The sequence below is a fragment of the Helicoverpa armigera genome, chromosome 2 (assembly GCF_030705265.1).
Source record: "Helicoverpa armigera isolate CAAS_96S chromosome 2, ASM3070526v1, whole genome shotgun sequence".
NCBI lineage: Eukaryota > Metazoa > Arthropoda > Insecta > Lepidoptera > Noctuidae > Helicoverpa > Helicoverpa armigera.
The window spans coordinates 6,904,949-6,919,199 of record NC_087121.1 but is presented as its reverse complement, the minus strand read 5'-3'; the positions used below and the strand labels follow the sequence as shown (position 1 = coordinate 6,919,199).

At 33.6% G+C, this 14,251-nt stretch overlaps 4 protein-coding genes across 4 annotated transcripts in view; 1 reads left to right on the top strand and 3 right to left on the bottom strand.

Annotated features, from left to right (window-relative positions):
* The first annotated feature begins 25 nt into the window (after positions 1-25).
* LOC110377122 (casein kinase I) lies at positions 26-8,379 on the top strand. Its single transcript, XM_021335827.3, has 8 exons — positions 26-400; positions 803-913; positions 1,302-1,494; positions 2,749-2,891; positions 3,419-3,621; positions 3,923-4,082; positions 4,167-4,247; positions 4,360-8,379. Exons 1-8 carry the CDS (start codon positions 310-312, stop codon positions 4,416-4,418), a joined length of 1,041 nt encoding a protein of 346 aa, XP_021191502.1. The 5' UTR covers positions 26-309; the 3' UTR covers positions 4,419-8,379.
* A 3-nt stretch (positions 8,380-8,382) lies between these two features.
* On the bottom strand, positions 8,383-9,853 carry LOC110377141 (D-erythrulose reductase). The gene is made up of 5 exons (XM_021335849.3): positions 9,691-9,853; positions 9,359-9,611; positions 9,127-9,241; positions 8,619-8,821; positions 8,383-8,542 (listed from the first exon to the last, which is right to left on the bottom strand). Exons 1-5 carry the CDS (start codon positions 9,740-9,742, stop codon positions 8,431-8,433), a joined length of 735 nt encoding a protein of 244 aa, XP_021191524.3. The 5' UTR covers positions 9,743-9,853; the 3' UTR covers positions 8,383-8,430.
* A 440-nt stretch (positions 9,854-10,293) lies between these two features.
* LOC110377132 (L-xylulose reductase) lies at positions 10,294-12,581 on the bottom strand. Its single transcript, XM_021335838.3, has 5 exons — positions 12,366-12,581; positions 11,949-12,201; positions 11,658-11,772; positions 11,236-11,438; positions 10,294-11,090 (listed from the first exon to the last, which is right to left on the bottom strand). Exons 1-5 carry the CDS (start codon positions 12,415-12,417, stop codon positions 10,979-10,981), a joined length of 735 nt encoding a protein of 244 aa, XP_021191513.1. The 5' UTR covers positions 12,418-12,581; the 3' UTR covers positions 10,294-10,978.
* Positions 12,582-13,186: 605 nt separating this feature from the next.
* LOC110376662 (uncharacterized) overlaps positions 13,187-14,251 on the bottom strand; it is a 32,460-nt gene continuing 31,395 nt past the window's right edge. Inside the window, exon 5 of the mRNA XM_021335227.3 lies at positions 13,187-14,185. Coding sequence (XP_021190902.2) covers positions 14,085-14,185 — 101 coding nt within the window. The 3' untranslated portion in view covers positions 13,187-14,084. The remainder of the gene's footprint in view (positions 14,186-14,251) is intronic.

Below are 14,251 nucleotides of genomic sequence, written 5' to 3'. Positions count from 1 at the left end.
TGACTCGATTCTAGCCAAGCTCCATTATCCCAACCCAATCAAACCAACTGATTGTCTACGAAAAAAATCCTCATGTGCGTGTGTAGTTAGATTAGATCAATTTTAGAGCAATTTTGTGTAAGAAACTTTATATGCGATTTAAGGTTGATTAAACAAGTAATAAACGACTGGAGCTTGCAGAAAAATACAGTTTGTAACCAATTCCACCCAATTAAGTTACATACTTCACTTAGATACATTCTGCGTCTATCGCAATATGGCCGTCCTGTAATGATTTGGTGGCCAGTAATATTATTGTGATTTCATTGTATGCTAAATACCAAAATGGAGCTTCGAGTCGGTAATAAATACCGACTGGGCCGTAAAATCGGTTCGGGATCTTTTGGAGACATTTATCTTGGTGAGTATGTTGAGAGATTATAGTAAACAAAGAAAAGTGGTCATTCGGTAGGTCAGCTGCAGTTTTTTTCGTTTCGAAATAGCCAGCATATCTTTTTATATCAGCAGCCTATTGTTAGTTACTGATCTTAAGTGTTTCTTATTAGCTAATAGTAGCTTGTGAAGTTAATCATCGCCAAGTGATCATAAAAGATGATGTTAACATGTGATTAACTATTGAATGAATCCCTAGTACTGCTTCTATGTCTTTTTGTCGTAGACGCTGCCCAAATTGTTGGTACATTGTAAAGAAAACATCTTGTATGTTAGTTTCAGTTATTTACTGTCGCTGCTTCGTAATATTTCATGAATGATTTGTTTCAGTTTGTGTTCTGATTAAGCAATAATTTTTGTTTGTTTTCAGGAACAAATATTGTCACTAAAGAAGAAGTAGCTATCAAATTAGAATGTATAAAGACAAGGCATCCACAATTACACATAGAGAGCAAGTTTTATAAGCTTATGCAAGGAGGAGGTAAGTGTCAGTCACAATAATAAAATTGAACTAAATGAATACCCTTGAGCAAAGAAGTCAAAAGATTAATCATATGAGCTACTCAGTTTTGTAAAGGTATCTTGAAATGTTTTGGTGATATAATCATTGTAGATGTAGTAAGTGTTCAAAAATCTTACAACTGTCCATTGTTATATATAGGTGATATAAAATCTATAACATTGCTCTCTACATCACAATAATCAAACAGTGAAAAACATTACTATAGCTATCTAAATTGAAGGAGATTGTGATAAAGGTGCTTGTGGTAATTTTAACTTATCTTACAAAACAATATAAACTTCTTGTCAAATAATCATTGTGTGTATAAATAAGGCATTTCTAATGAATGGTGTTTCATTGCAAACAGTTGGTATACCTGCAATAAAATGGTGTGGCTCGGAAGGAGATTACAATGTAATGGTTATGGAATTGCTTGGACCTTCATTGGAAGACCTTTTTAATTTCTGCTCGCGCCGTTTCTCCCTCAAGACTGTTCTACTCCTTGCTGATCAACTCATTACCCGGATTGAGGATATACATTACAGGAACTTCATTCATAGGTATGGAATTGCAGTTTACCTTTATTATTTGCCAGTATAATCTCTATAACTTAAGAGCTTCTATAGTTCTTCGAGCTTCTATAGTTATTAATAACCTTGCAGCTCTTTAATTGTCCTAGTAACCTCATGGCAGTTCAAAATGCAAATAAAAATATTGAACCCCAAGTGCGAGTTGTCAAAAGTCTTATTCCAGAAGCACAGAGTTATTGTATGAAATCTGTGTTGCTGCAATGTGTACCACGTAAAATGGTCTTATAGTATATTATTACATAGCAACATGCAAATAGATTATAAAGTAAATAAAGACCACAAACAGCCAGTACTGTGGTGTATTTTTAGTTTAAACTGTTGCTGTTAGCAAAATGACCTTTACTAAGAAATTCCTTGACATTGTGTTATGTATGTTATCAAGTTGCAAAATATAACCTCTAACTACATAGATCTGATGTAGGCCTTGTGTGAAATATAGTTAGTAGACAATGCTTATTTCACACAAAATATATGCTTTATATGTACTTTTGTGCTGTAGTAGTGTTTTATCCTCAATCAAGTATATGGATTTTTGCAATGTAGTAGGTAGTTGTAATGTAACTGGTTACTGAATCAATCAACTAATCAATTGAATGATTTAATAGATTTTAATTGTAAAGATTGATGCCAAGAAATTACTTTTAAGTTTTATGCCAATGATTATTTGAATATCTATGGTTATAATGTCAAAATTATGTTAAAAAGTTTAAGGTTATATTTTTTACAATTTGAGTACATTTCATGACTAGACTGTTAAGTATTCTTAAGCGTTAAAGGAACAATCTCAACTTTTAATGCAGTTTTTGCAATGTTGTAGCAATATGATATATACTGTTCCAAGTAAACAGATAATGAATAGAAGGAATATCTTTGGTAGTAAGTACGGATGCATGTTGCAGGTCAGCACTGAGGGTAAATGATAACGGAACTACTCTATCTACCTGTTTACATAGCTCGTTACACTAGCATTAATCACTGTTGTCTGGTATTGCATGCTTATAAATCTTATAGTCAAACAACTTGACTGATATTGTACAAGTTACATAAAGAAGAACCAACAATGAAATGAAAAGAATTTTTGTAGGTAGTATATTAAAAATTTGAGTTGTGTCTGTGAATGAGATTGGACATAATACACATACAGCAGATGTTTAATCATCATTTTTCATGATAAAAACCTAATCATAAGTTCTAAACAATAATTGTTTTTTTGTTTGTTCACAGGGATATAAAACCAGATAACTTTCTTATGGGCCTAGGTAAAAAAGGGAATTTAGTGTACATAATAGATTTTGGCTTAGCGAAAAAGTACAAAGATGCACGCACATTGCAACATATCCCATACAGAGAAAACAAAAACTTAACAGGTAATGTTATTTTTCCTTCTTATATTGTGACTTGTGCTACAATCCTTGTTTTCTTATCTTTTTATTAGCCAACAGCAATCATAGATAACTTGCAAAATTTTCTTGATCATTTTTGATAAATAATTCTTCATCATTGTACTTACAAATAAATTAATTCGTATTTTGTAGCGTTCTTGCCTTTAATTGAGCAAATTCATTATGCATTCTACGAGAGTGACGTCATTAAAACGCATTGTATTTAACCTTGATCATAAAATGCATTTCATCTTGTATGTGCTTCGTCTATGCACTGTACTGTATAACACAGAGATATCATACACTTCCTTGGAAAATTAGGGCCACAATTAGAACCAAATTTATCTTTTTGCAGTGGTAGATGTCAGCCCAGTTAAACATGTACATGTAAACGATTTAAGCGGCTGTTGATGTCGCTCCACATCTTATTGTATAGTACGGTTTTGTTACTTTACGAGATTAAATCTATTAGATAGACAATTGAAATTAATTTAAAATGGTTTAAATTACAGGCACAGCGAGATACGCATCAATAAACACACATTTAGGCATCGAACAATCGCGCCGCGATGATCTGGAGTCATTGGGCTATGTACTCATGTATTTCAATCGTGGAAGCCTTCCCTGGCAAGGGCTGAAAGCCGCTACCAAACGCCAGAAGTACGAGAGAATATCTGAAAAGAAACTGTCAACCCCTTTCGACGAACTTTGCAAAGTAAGTTAAACTGGGGAGTGGGTGCATGTCACTTGTATGTCTACGTAATTAACTATTTGTTATTATTACACAACTAAATATTAAGCATGATGTTATGTTATTTTTAAAAAGCAAACACTTTTGTTATTAACGATTGTGATAAGAATAATAAAACACAACCAAAACAATTTCAACTTCTGAATTATGCATATTTTCCGAATGCTTTGTGACATGATGATACTTTTCCATCGAGTTGTGGTTAATGGCACACCAAAAGAGTTTTTTGAAACATTATTTATTGTGGTAATTAATGTCATTCCAGAATCATCCTATCGAATTTCAACTGTACCTTAAATACTGCCGACGGCTACGTTTTGAGGAGAGACCTGACTACAGTCATCTCCGTCAGTTGTTCCGCACACTCTTCCATCGACAAGGGTTCACATACGACTACGTGTTTGATTGGAATATGCTCAAATTCGGTAAGATTTCACCATTTCTCCCAAACCTTAATAAGATGAAATTACGAAAAAACACATTTATAACAACTTTTATATACATTACAGGTGGTCAGCGCGGCAATTATCAATCGGGTGGCAATGACCGTACACTAAGACGTCATGAACAAAATCAAGAACAAGAAAACAGTAAGTAGCTTTGAATGGCTTGATGAAGGCCATAACATGCAACAGAAGTGGTGCTCTGAGACGTGTGTGTGTAGTCGGGCGGAGACAGGCTCTGACCGGGTGTGTGTTGCAGCGGCAGGCGCGGCGGGACAGCCGAGCACTACGGTGGCCGCCATCTCGGAGTGGCGGTGAGGGATCTTGGTGTCGTCGCAGTGTTAACACCACCACTATGGAACCACGTTCGTATTGTGACCTGCATGTTCTATTCGCCCGAACAAGCTAACACAGACTCGATATATTCACGTATTAAGACGGTGTGTTTTAACGACGACTTATCATGTCATCGAACCGCGCAGTAGGAATTGAGGCGCGAACGTCGTTGGACGTTATCACGTTTTGAGATAGATTCTGTATTAAAGTAAGGAAACAATTTTGTATGCATCCGTGTTAACATTCATATTATTGTAAATTATTTAATTGTAGGATATAAGTGTGATGATGAGTGGGCCGTGAAATGAAACGTTATATTTGTTTGAATGACACTCATTTAAGCATAGAGTAATTAATAGGCCTACCCATGCATCGTTGTACTTTATGCTCAGTTATATTTAGAAGTAAGATACATAATATTTCATATTGGTAAGGTAATACTATAATATTGTCAAAAGGCCCGCAAAATCTGTTGTGGGCCTTGACTATGCAGATAAGTTACTAAAATCAACCTTTTGACAAGCTTAAGTAATCTACTTGGTGATATACTTAAGTCTTAATGATTTTATGTTCTTGGCACAATTAAAAAAAATGTTATTGATCTGGTAATTTAACTCTAAAGCATTTCAATTATTACTAACTTTGATAAACGGTTACACACGATTACATCAGATCGTGTAAAACGCGAGGCAGTAAATTACATGGTCCATGGTTATCTTCTAAAAGTATTCAATTATTGCGAACCAAATGAGTCGCTTAGTGACACTTTGCTTGAAAAATAGTCTGTCATACTTAACACAAACTTTTTTCTACAATTTTAAGAACATTTTGGAGTTTGTATTTTCAAAATGTAATGTGGCAAATTAAGCTTCCTACATAATTATAATCAGATGTTGACCTGAGACGTCCAGTGATGATATTTAAAATGGACAAACTCAACCAGATTGGCCAATAATGTTCATATTGTGGATTCTGCTGGCTCTTTGTTGTTTCTAAAAAAATAATAATTCAATCAATCATATTTTGTGCAATATAGTATTTTTTGTTTTAGTTATTTTGCTATAAGATAATAGCATTATGTTGATTATAGCATTTTGTCTTCCAAGTTGAGTTAAAATATATTAATCACATTCTTGTTTTGTGCTAAAAATAATTCTAAGTATGTGACGTACAGGGCATCTGTCAAAGGTCTGAATGGAATGGTCTTGTGTAATATTTTCATTTTCAATAGTACTGATGATTTGGTAGGCCATTCCTGTAATCCCTTATTGTACCTCTGTTTGGATAGACGGCCTAAAGTGGTAATGTTAAATCATTCTTTACAATTTATGTCCAGCCACTGCCATAGTTTAATCTAGGTAAGTTAATTCAAAAACATAATTGGCCCATGAATACACTGCATTGATTAATTGTAAACTATGTTTGTTTGTCTTTTCTTTTGTAAAATATTCCTTTCACTTAATAATAATCTTTATTTTGATGATTTAATTTTAATTTCGCGTGCATCCAACTGTACGTACATTCCCTTTGGAGCTATTATCCTTTAAATTGTGTACTTTCTTTTAACCGATCTAGAGCTTCTAGGAATCTATGATCTCATATAAATTACCAAATTTTCTCATACATAATGTACCTAGTTCAATTAAATCTGTTACCATTCTCGTATTCTCTCAATATATTTTGTTCGTTTGCTTTTAAATGCAGAGCTGTAAAATTCCTATTCTCTGTCTATAATATTTAGCCAATAATAATATTATAATGATTAATTTGTAAACAAAGTTTAAAGAAATACGATTTTTTAACGAATGACATATTTTTTCATTAAATCATAATGTGGACAGCATCACCTCTTAATATGACTGAGAATTAGGTTCAATTTTTATGTAAATACATAATGGTTAATATATTCAAGTTCATTTCAAGGGTTTGTATTGCAAAGCTTTGAGATTTCCAAATCATCCTGACATGATATTGTATAGATAGGGGTTTAGTTTAGAATAAAAATCATCTAAGCGTTTTTTACCTGACTTTCTGAAAAAGAAGAGGTTCTATGAACAGGCACTATGATAGTATGATCTTGTTATCATATTGGTAAACTTGTGGCCAACATCTTACGTTCATTGTTTTATGCACATTATTCTAAGTTCTTATCCAACATTAAATTAATTAGATCTACAGGGTATTTAGTAGCATTTTGAGTCATGCATGTAAAACAATTTTCTGTTTGGATAAAGGACAATGGGCAGATTGGTATACCCCACCAATAGCAATGTCATATATATCATTGGATAGGCCTTTTTATGTAGAACAATATTTACTATGACAGCTTTGCTGAAATGTTTGTCCGTTCTGAGATATAGATCAAAAACTGTGCAAAAGTTAGAACTAAGTAATCTATTGATAACTCAAGTTTTTAAAGGAAAATCTAAGAACTACTAAGTGTAAGTCTTGTATGTTCTACCTGCTGTACCCGTTAAGGTCCATAATTGTTACTATTATGTAGCATTTGAATCTTTTATTGTACCAACTGGATATTGCGCGTAATGAGAAACCGCACCAATAGCAAAGTCACACATATCGATGGATAGGTCTTTTTAACTGGAACAACATTTACCATGACAGCTTTGTTCTATTGTTTGTCCGTTCTGAGATATAGATAAAAAACAATCTGAAAACTAATGCTGACCAATCTGTAATCTGATTTTCTTTGAAACAAGGCTTAAAGTTATTAGTACTAAGTTTTTCCTTTAAAAACTTGAGGTATCAATAGATTACTTAGTTCTAACTTTTGCACAGTTTTTGATCTATATCTCAGAACGGACAAACATTTCAGCAAAGCTGTCATAGTAAATGTTGTTCTACATAAAAAGGCCTATCCAATGATATATATGACATTCCTATTGGTGGGGTATACCAGGTCCCATACATTTGTGCCCATTGTCCTTTTGTAGACAGTTCAAAGACGATCCACTAGGTAACGGAACAGTCGTATTACTTTTCAACGCTGTGCCAATATTGATATCAGTGTATTTTTAGCGTTTAAAATATGAGTGTGTTTTAGTTAATGCCTTCATTTAGAAGTTCGTAATATGTTAGTACCCAAATATTATAATGATATTGTGTTGCTAATATTCTTATGAATTTATATTAATTATTGTATAATAGATGATGTTTTCGTGTTCAAATACATGGAGGCGACGAGTGTCGTGACTAATACATAAGTGATGGTCGGGAGTGCGGCGGTACTGTGTCCTGTGCTTGTCGTCAGTGTGGGAGCGCAACTTGTATCTCAATGCTTTGCCGAGGGAAGGTCGTGGCTTGCTCCTAAAGTTAAGTGTACGCTATAAACGACGAAAGACTTTACGGACTTAATTTTGTAAATATTAAGTTTAAGGTTATTAAGTAAGCAGACACACTGTTTTTTACAATATCCTAGGTAATGGAATAAATACATACATAACTGTTGTAGCGTTAATGTCATTGAAATTATTTTGCTGTTATTGTATTTTTTGTAGACGTATGCGTGACATAATGATATATAATGTCTTTGAGGTCGAAAGTTGCGTATATTTAATATTCTTCAGTTACTGATATAGGGGAGGGAACAAATCTAAATTAGTAGTTTTAGAATGAATAAGGGATTTAGGAAAACATCGTGGCTTTTATTGAGTATGATACAATTTAAATTTAAGTGTCCGTATCCGCATACGTTTTGTTCCCTCCGAAGAAGACGAAATTGTACTAATAACATGAGACTAATAAAATTGGATTCTTGTAGATTAACCATGCTACGTTTTAATTTATCTTTTCGTATAATTTCATCGAAATAAAATGTGCTAGCCTATCTTAGCATATTACGCATTATAAAAAAATGTTATGCTTGCATTGTTTTTATGTCCAGTATGTATAAATTCCTTTGGCACAATAAACTGAGTAAAATCAAGACTGTTTTTCTTAGCTTTATTAAAGAACAGTATAATATGATTAGTCCTACTTATGTTGCAAGGAATCCTCCATCAACAGGTAGGTGTGCACCAGTGATCATACTGGCACTGTCACTGAGAAGAAATAAAACCGTGTTGACAACTTCTTCTACTTCTCCAAACCTTAAAAGAATAATAATATCTAATTAGTCACTTTCCCTCGTGGAGACTATATTTAAATTAATCCAAGAGCCATTACCTTCCCAAAGGAATCTTCGAAAGCATTTCCCGCGATTTAGCAGGCTCGGACCAGACCTTTCTGCCCAGTTCAGTCATAACAGCCGTAGGATTGACCGAGTTCACCCGAATGCCGTGAGGACCAAGTTCTAATGACATAGTCCTAGTCAACGAGTCGACTGCACTTTTTGACGCGCAGTAAGAAGTATGATCCTTCAGAGCTGCCTGTGAATTTGATGAAGACAAAACTAGAATAGATACAGTAAAATGTTCTGTAAATGTTCACGAAGTCCGAAAGTCCCAACTTCTCGTCCTCTGCTTAAAATCCTAAAAAGTTAGTCTACACCTAATTTAATTTTTCCTTGTGGAAAAGTTATACATCAGCAGATTCAGATCCTACAGATACAGCATCTTGTTTTTGCCGGTACGAGACAGACAAATTCTTCCGGCGTCCCTGGGCAGAGGATGTCTACTATCTCCCGAAAGTAATTTGGTAAAACCGCTGGCGCCAACAAGAGCAGAACACTTACTTTTGATGCTTGCGAAGAAATATTCACGAAAGATCCTTTGATATTGTTGTCAATCATTTTCTTTGCTACAATTTGACTTATGTTAAGGATTGCCCTTACGTTGAGCGCTATAGTCCTGTGGGAGAAAGAACCATTTTGGAACTTAATGCACTCCACCTTGATTTAGGTACCTAGGTATGTACTTCTAATAATTATCAACAACGCATTATATTTATAGTAAACTGTTACTCACTTGTCAAAACTTTCAGGGGAACATTCAAAAAATGGTTCAAGAATAACAACTCCTGCATTATTTACAAGGCCGTCGAAAGCGCCTAAGGTATTCACAAGTTCTCTGGTTTTATTCCAGTCTAATAGATCAACACACGCAATTTCAATAGAGGGATACTCCTTTTTAAGCTTTTCTAAATTGTCTGGTTGATTGGAGATAACTACAACGTTAGCACCTAGCCTCCACAACTCAACTGCTATTCCTCGTCCAATACCTGAAAAGTTAGAGTTCGTGACTGATATTTAAATTTTATTTAATCTTTGCTCCGGGAAAATAATATTTAACTATGATACCTTGGCATCCACCAGTAACCAGTATTCTTTTTCCTTTAAAATATTTATCCATGATTGAATTTAGTCCACAACAAAACGTCAAACTTCAAACGTTACTTATTGAGAGCGCGCAAACTAATTATAATAATGTATTGTACTGTTGTCGTATTCGATAAGCCTTAGTTATCTCGATTATTATTGCACAAACATTCATTTTATTACTTACTGAGACGATAAGAAGTTTGTTTTCGTTCTAAATTATCACTCAAAGTTAATACGATCAGTTGGTGGCAAATAAGTCTCTATACTAAGTACAAGTTTGAGTTGTAATAATTTACTGGCTGTTCCCCGTGGCTCCGCTGGCGTTCCGAAGAAAATAACTCCCGCAGAGGGTTAAAAAGTAGCCAATGTCCTTTCTCACGCTCTTAGACTATGTATGTACCACATTTCATAATCGGTTCAGCAATTTAGACGTGAAAAAGCGACAGACAAAATTAGTCGAGTTTGATTAGTAGGAACTAAGCTTATCCTAATCTTTTACCACCTACGATAGTAATCAGTTTGTTTATGTCACGCTTTCAAATAAAAATGTTGTGGTTTCAACTCTGGAATAATAAAAGATACTTCAACAAATTGCATTTATTTAACAAAATAATTTTCCTGGCTTTGTTAAACTATATTATTTATGTATCAGTAAGCAAATTATTCCAACAGAGTCTTCAGTATTACAAAGAAAAGGAAATAACAAACATAATGTCAATTATATTTAGATCAATTGACCTTAACTAAGTGGTTTTCTATTTATTTATTTTTAATGTAAGATTTTAATTGGGAATTTCAGTGTCCACCTCTCATAGTTTCTAATGACTTAATTAAATATAAATGCTTTTTCGAAGGACTTTGTAGACATTGGCATGATACAGATCTAATAAACTATCATAAGAATAAAGGAAAGTTGCCTTTCCAACAGTTTTAGCTAACAAGGAAAGAAACAGTTATTACAGTCATATATTATGAGAACAATTATATCTTAATTTAATTTTGTTTGTGTTAATGTTCTTAAATGATAAGTAGGTAAAAAGTTAACCCAAACTGATAACAATATTATCACACAAAAACATACATGATAACTTTATATGGCGATATTTATATAAGGTACCATCTTTGGTTGATTTAATAACATAGCTCCAATACCTATACTTAAAACTAAAATATGCAATTGTTAAAAAAATATCCAATATTACAAGCCATAAATATTCAAGTTATTTTAATATTCTTTGCTAAATGAAATATGCTGTAAGCAATGATATTATGTGGCAAGGAAACCTCCATCAATTGGCAACTCTACACCATTGATCATACTGGATCTCTCACTCAAGAGGAACACTACAGCATTCACCACCTCAGATACTTCTCCAAACCTGAAATAACAAAAACATCTGAATATATTGAATTTCTGATAAGTTTTTATCTTGACCTATCTCAGTGTGATTGCTAAATGATGAAACCAACACTACACATCATACAACATCATCAACATAAAAAAAAAGCTATTGAATTGATTACCTTCCTAATGGTATTTTAGAAAGCATCTCCTTGGCTTTGGCTGGGTCTGACCATCCCACTTTGGCCATTTCAGTCATGATTACAGTTGGATTAACAGAGTTCACTCGGATGCCATAAGGACCAAGTTCGAGAGCCATGGAGCGAGTCAGGGCATCCAGAGCAGCCTTTGATGCACTGTAGATGGCATGGTCTTTCAATGCAGCCTGGAACCATAAACATTCAATGGTTAGTTTAACCTTGAAATTTTGACAATCGTAAGTAAAATTTTGATGAATTAAATTATTCAATACATACAAATTAATATACTTAATACGAGTTTGATCTATTGGGAAAAGATAAGGATATTACACATGTAAGCTGTGCTGATTGTCAATAGATAGCAAAATAACAGTGATATTGTATTGATAAAAACATTGAATTACCTTTGAAGCCTGTGATGATATATTGACGATGGCACCATGGGTTTTGTTTTCTACCATCTTTCTTGCTACTATTTGACTAATATTAAGGGTTGCCTTTACATTTACGTTAAACATTCTGGAAATATGAAAAGTACATTAGGTATGTAGGCAATCTAGAAAGTGTTCAAGTTAATCTTGGTTTAATCAGTTTGTGAACATTAATGGGCTAGTAAGTACTATTTTTGTTTTGTTATCTATGGCTAAATAGTATTGGTTTGATTGACAGTAAAAAATATTCAACTGAGAACATACTTATCAAAGTCGGAGGGTGAGCAATCGAGGAAGGGTTCACATATAGCCATCGCGGCATTGTTCACAAGAGCATCGAAGTGGCCGAGGGATTCAACCACCTTCCGGGTTTTTTCCCAATCAGCTACATCAACGTCCACAATGTCTATAGAGGGATATTCACTTTGTAGTGTCTCTAGATGAGATCTGGTGCGAGACAAGGCGACGATGTTTGCTCCAGCACGCCACAACTCAACAGCGATACCTCGACCGATTCCTACGGGTTTACAACTAAGTTATAGCACGCACACGAACAAAAAGTCATGAAATCAATTATGAAATATAACCATGAAAAGTTAATGTGGTAGGCAATGTTATAAGTTAATAGCTACAACATGGCTAAGAAATTAAACAAAAGAGATTTTATAACTCTCAACTAACCTTGGCCAGCGCCGGTAACGAGTATTCTCTTGCCTTTAAATGAGATTTCCATTTTAAGTCCTGTAAAGCTATTGGACTGCTATTATAATCTGAAATGAAAAACCAACCAATATGTTGCAATTTAATTTAAACACGCATTATCTGCAAGTCTACACAGCCGTTCAGTCCGAAACTCCGAAACGAGAATAAAATTAATGCGATTGACGTTTCAACTTTGACAATGACAAGTGAATCGTAAATAACCATAGACAAATGATCTGCATACCAAGAAGATAATGCTGGCTCCCGTACTGGCTCCGCACGATCGTCCAACAATCAAAACGTTCGTAAATATGACCGTCTTACCACTTGGGTCGTGTTAGTGTCGGATCTGTCTAATGGCTTCAGAAATATATAATGCAAATACACATTCTTAATAAGTCTGTAAACATTCTTTAGAATATAGTAACATACTCTTACGCATGCTTAGCTAACCCTTTTGAGCCTAGGAAAACTGAAGAAAACATATTCTGGTAATCGAAACGATTTTGCCAAAGAGTTATTTTATTTAATGGTTTTAATTTTAATGGTTTTTGAAAACTTGTTGGACAATCATGGGGAACCGGCATAACACTATTACAGTGGAATTGTTTTTTTTTGTTCAACCACGGAATTATTATTCCGAATGTTTTACTGCAAACTTTATTTGCACCTGCTCTTTTCCTCCTTGAATAATGTTAAAATTAATTTATTCAATGTTTTATCCTCATGACAGATATTGACTAGAATAGTAAAAATAAAAGGATTTGCAATGGGTTGCGGATGAAAATAAAACGTCGCTCATTTATTATTCTTTGTTTATTAAACAAGAATGTAATAAAACTTAATATAACTTAGATTTAACAATATAATGTTTCTCTGTACTCGTAAAACTTTGTTAAATTAAATATAAAAATAAGTTATTATAGACCTACCTATATAATATTAATAATATTTTTATATGTACCTACTATGGTATCTAGGTTCAGGTATTACGGGCAAGTTAGATGTTTTATTAAATAATTTTAATGATTATTTTAACCATTTCGTATTGGAATAATCTACTTATGAAAATTGTGTAGCTAAAACGCGACTGCCCTGAAGGCTACTTTTGGGTTAAGATTTAAAAATTGTACTGTAAAAATTGCTTATAATATTTTTTTTATTCTTTTTGCTGTCTAGCACCTTACTTTGTAAGACAACATTTAAGAAATAGGTCCTATGTGGGAGAGAACCGATGACAATGTATAACACCTGTAGGTAGAGACCTTCTGCATTTAATAAAGGACTAGGTATTCATTACAAAGTAAAGTAAAGATATTATTAAGATATTTTAGTTTTACTGGGTAAATAAATATTTAGGTAAGGGGTAGGTACGTCAGATAACCTTTTGAATGAACTTTTCTTGCCCAACTTTTTGTATATGCGTTATAATAAAAAAATAAAATCAACATTATCCCAATACTTAGCACTACGATGTATTAAATTCATTGTCAATAGGTATCTACAAATACATAAAATATTTATTTACACCGAGTTAAGGCACTGTTAAGACAAGACACTAGTTTCCACTCCAATATCCGAGAAAGTCATTTTAATTTTCACATTCATCATCCTAAAATATTATAAGAGATAAAAGCATTGAGATTAGCTGTTGACGATATTTTCGAATATTATGCACTCAGTTTCGCAGTTGTCGGCTTATCGTCTGTAGGGGGCCTTACGGTACCGCCCTCTTTCTTCCTCGTCACGCACGTCTAGATAATGGCTGAACACCACTGCCCACAGGTAGAGGTACAGACCTGGAATTATAGAATGTATAGTTAGCCTTATGTTATTTTTCTTCTAAAATGACAATAAACAATTAA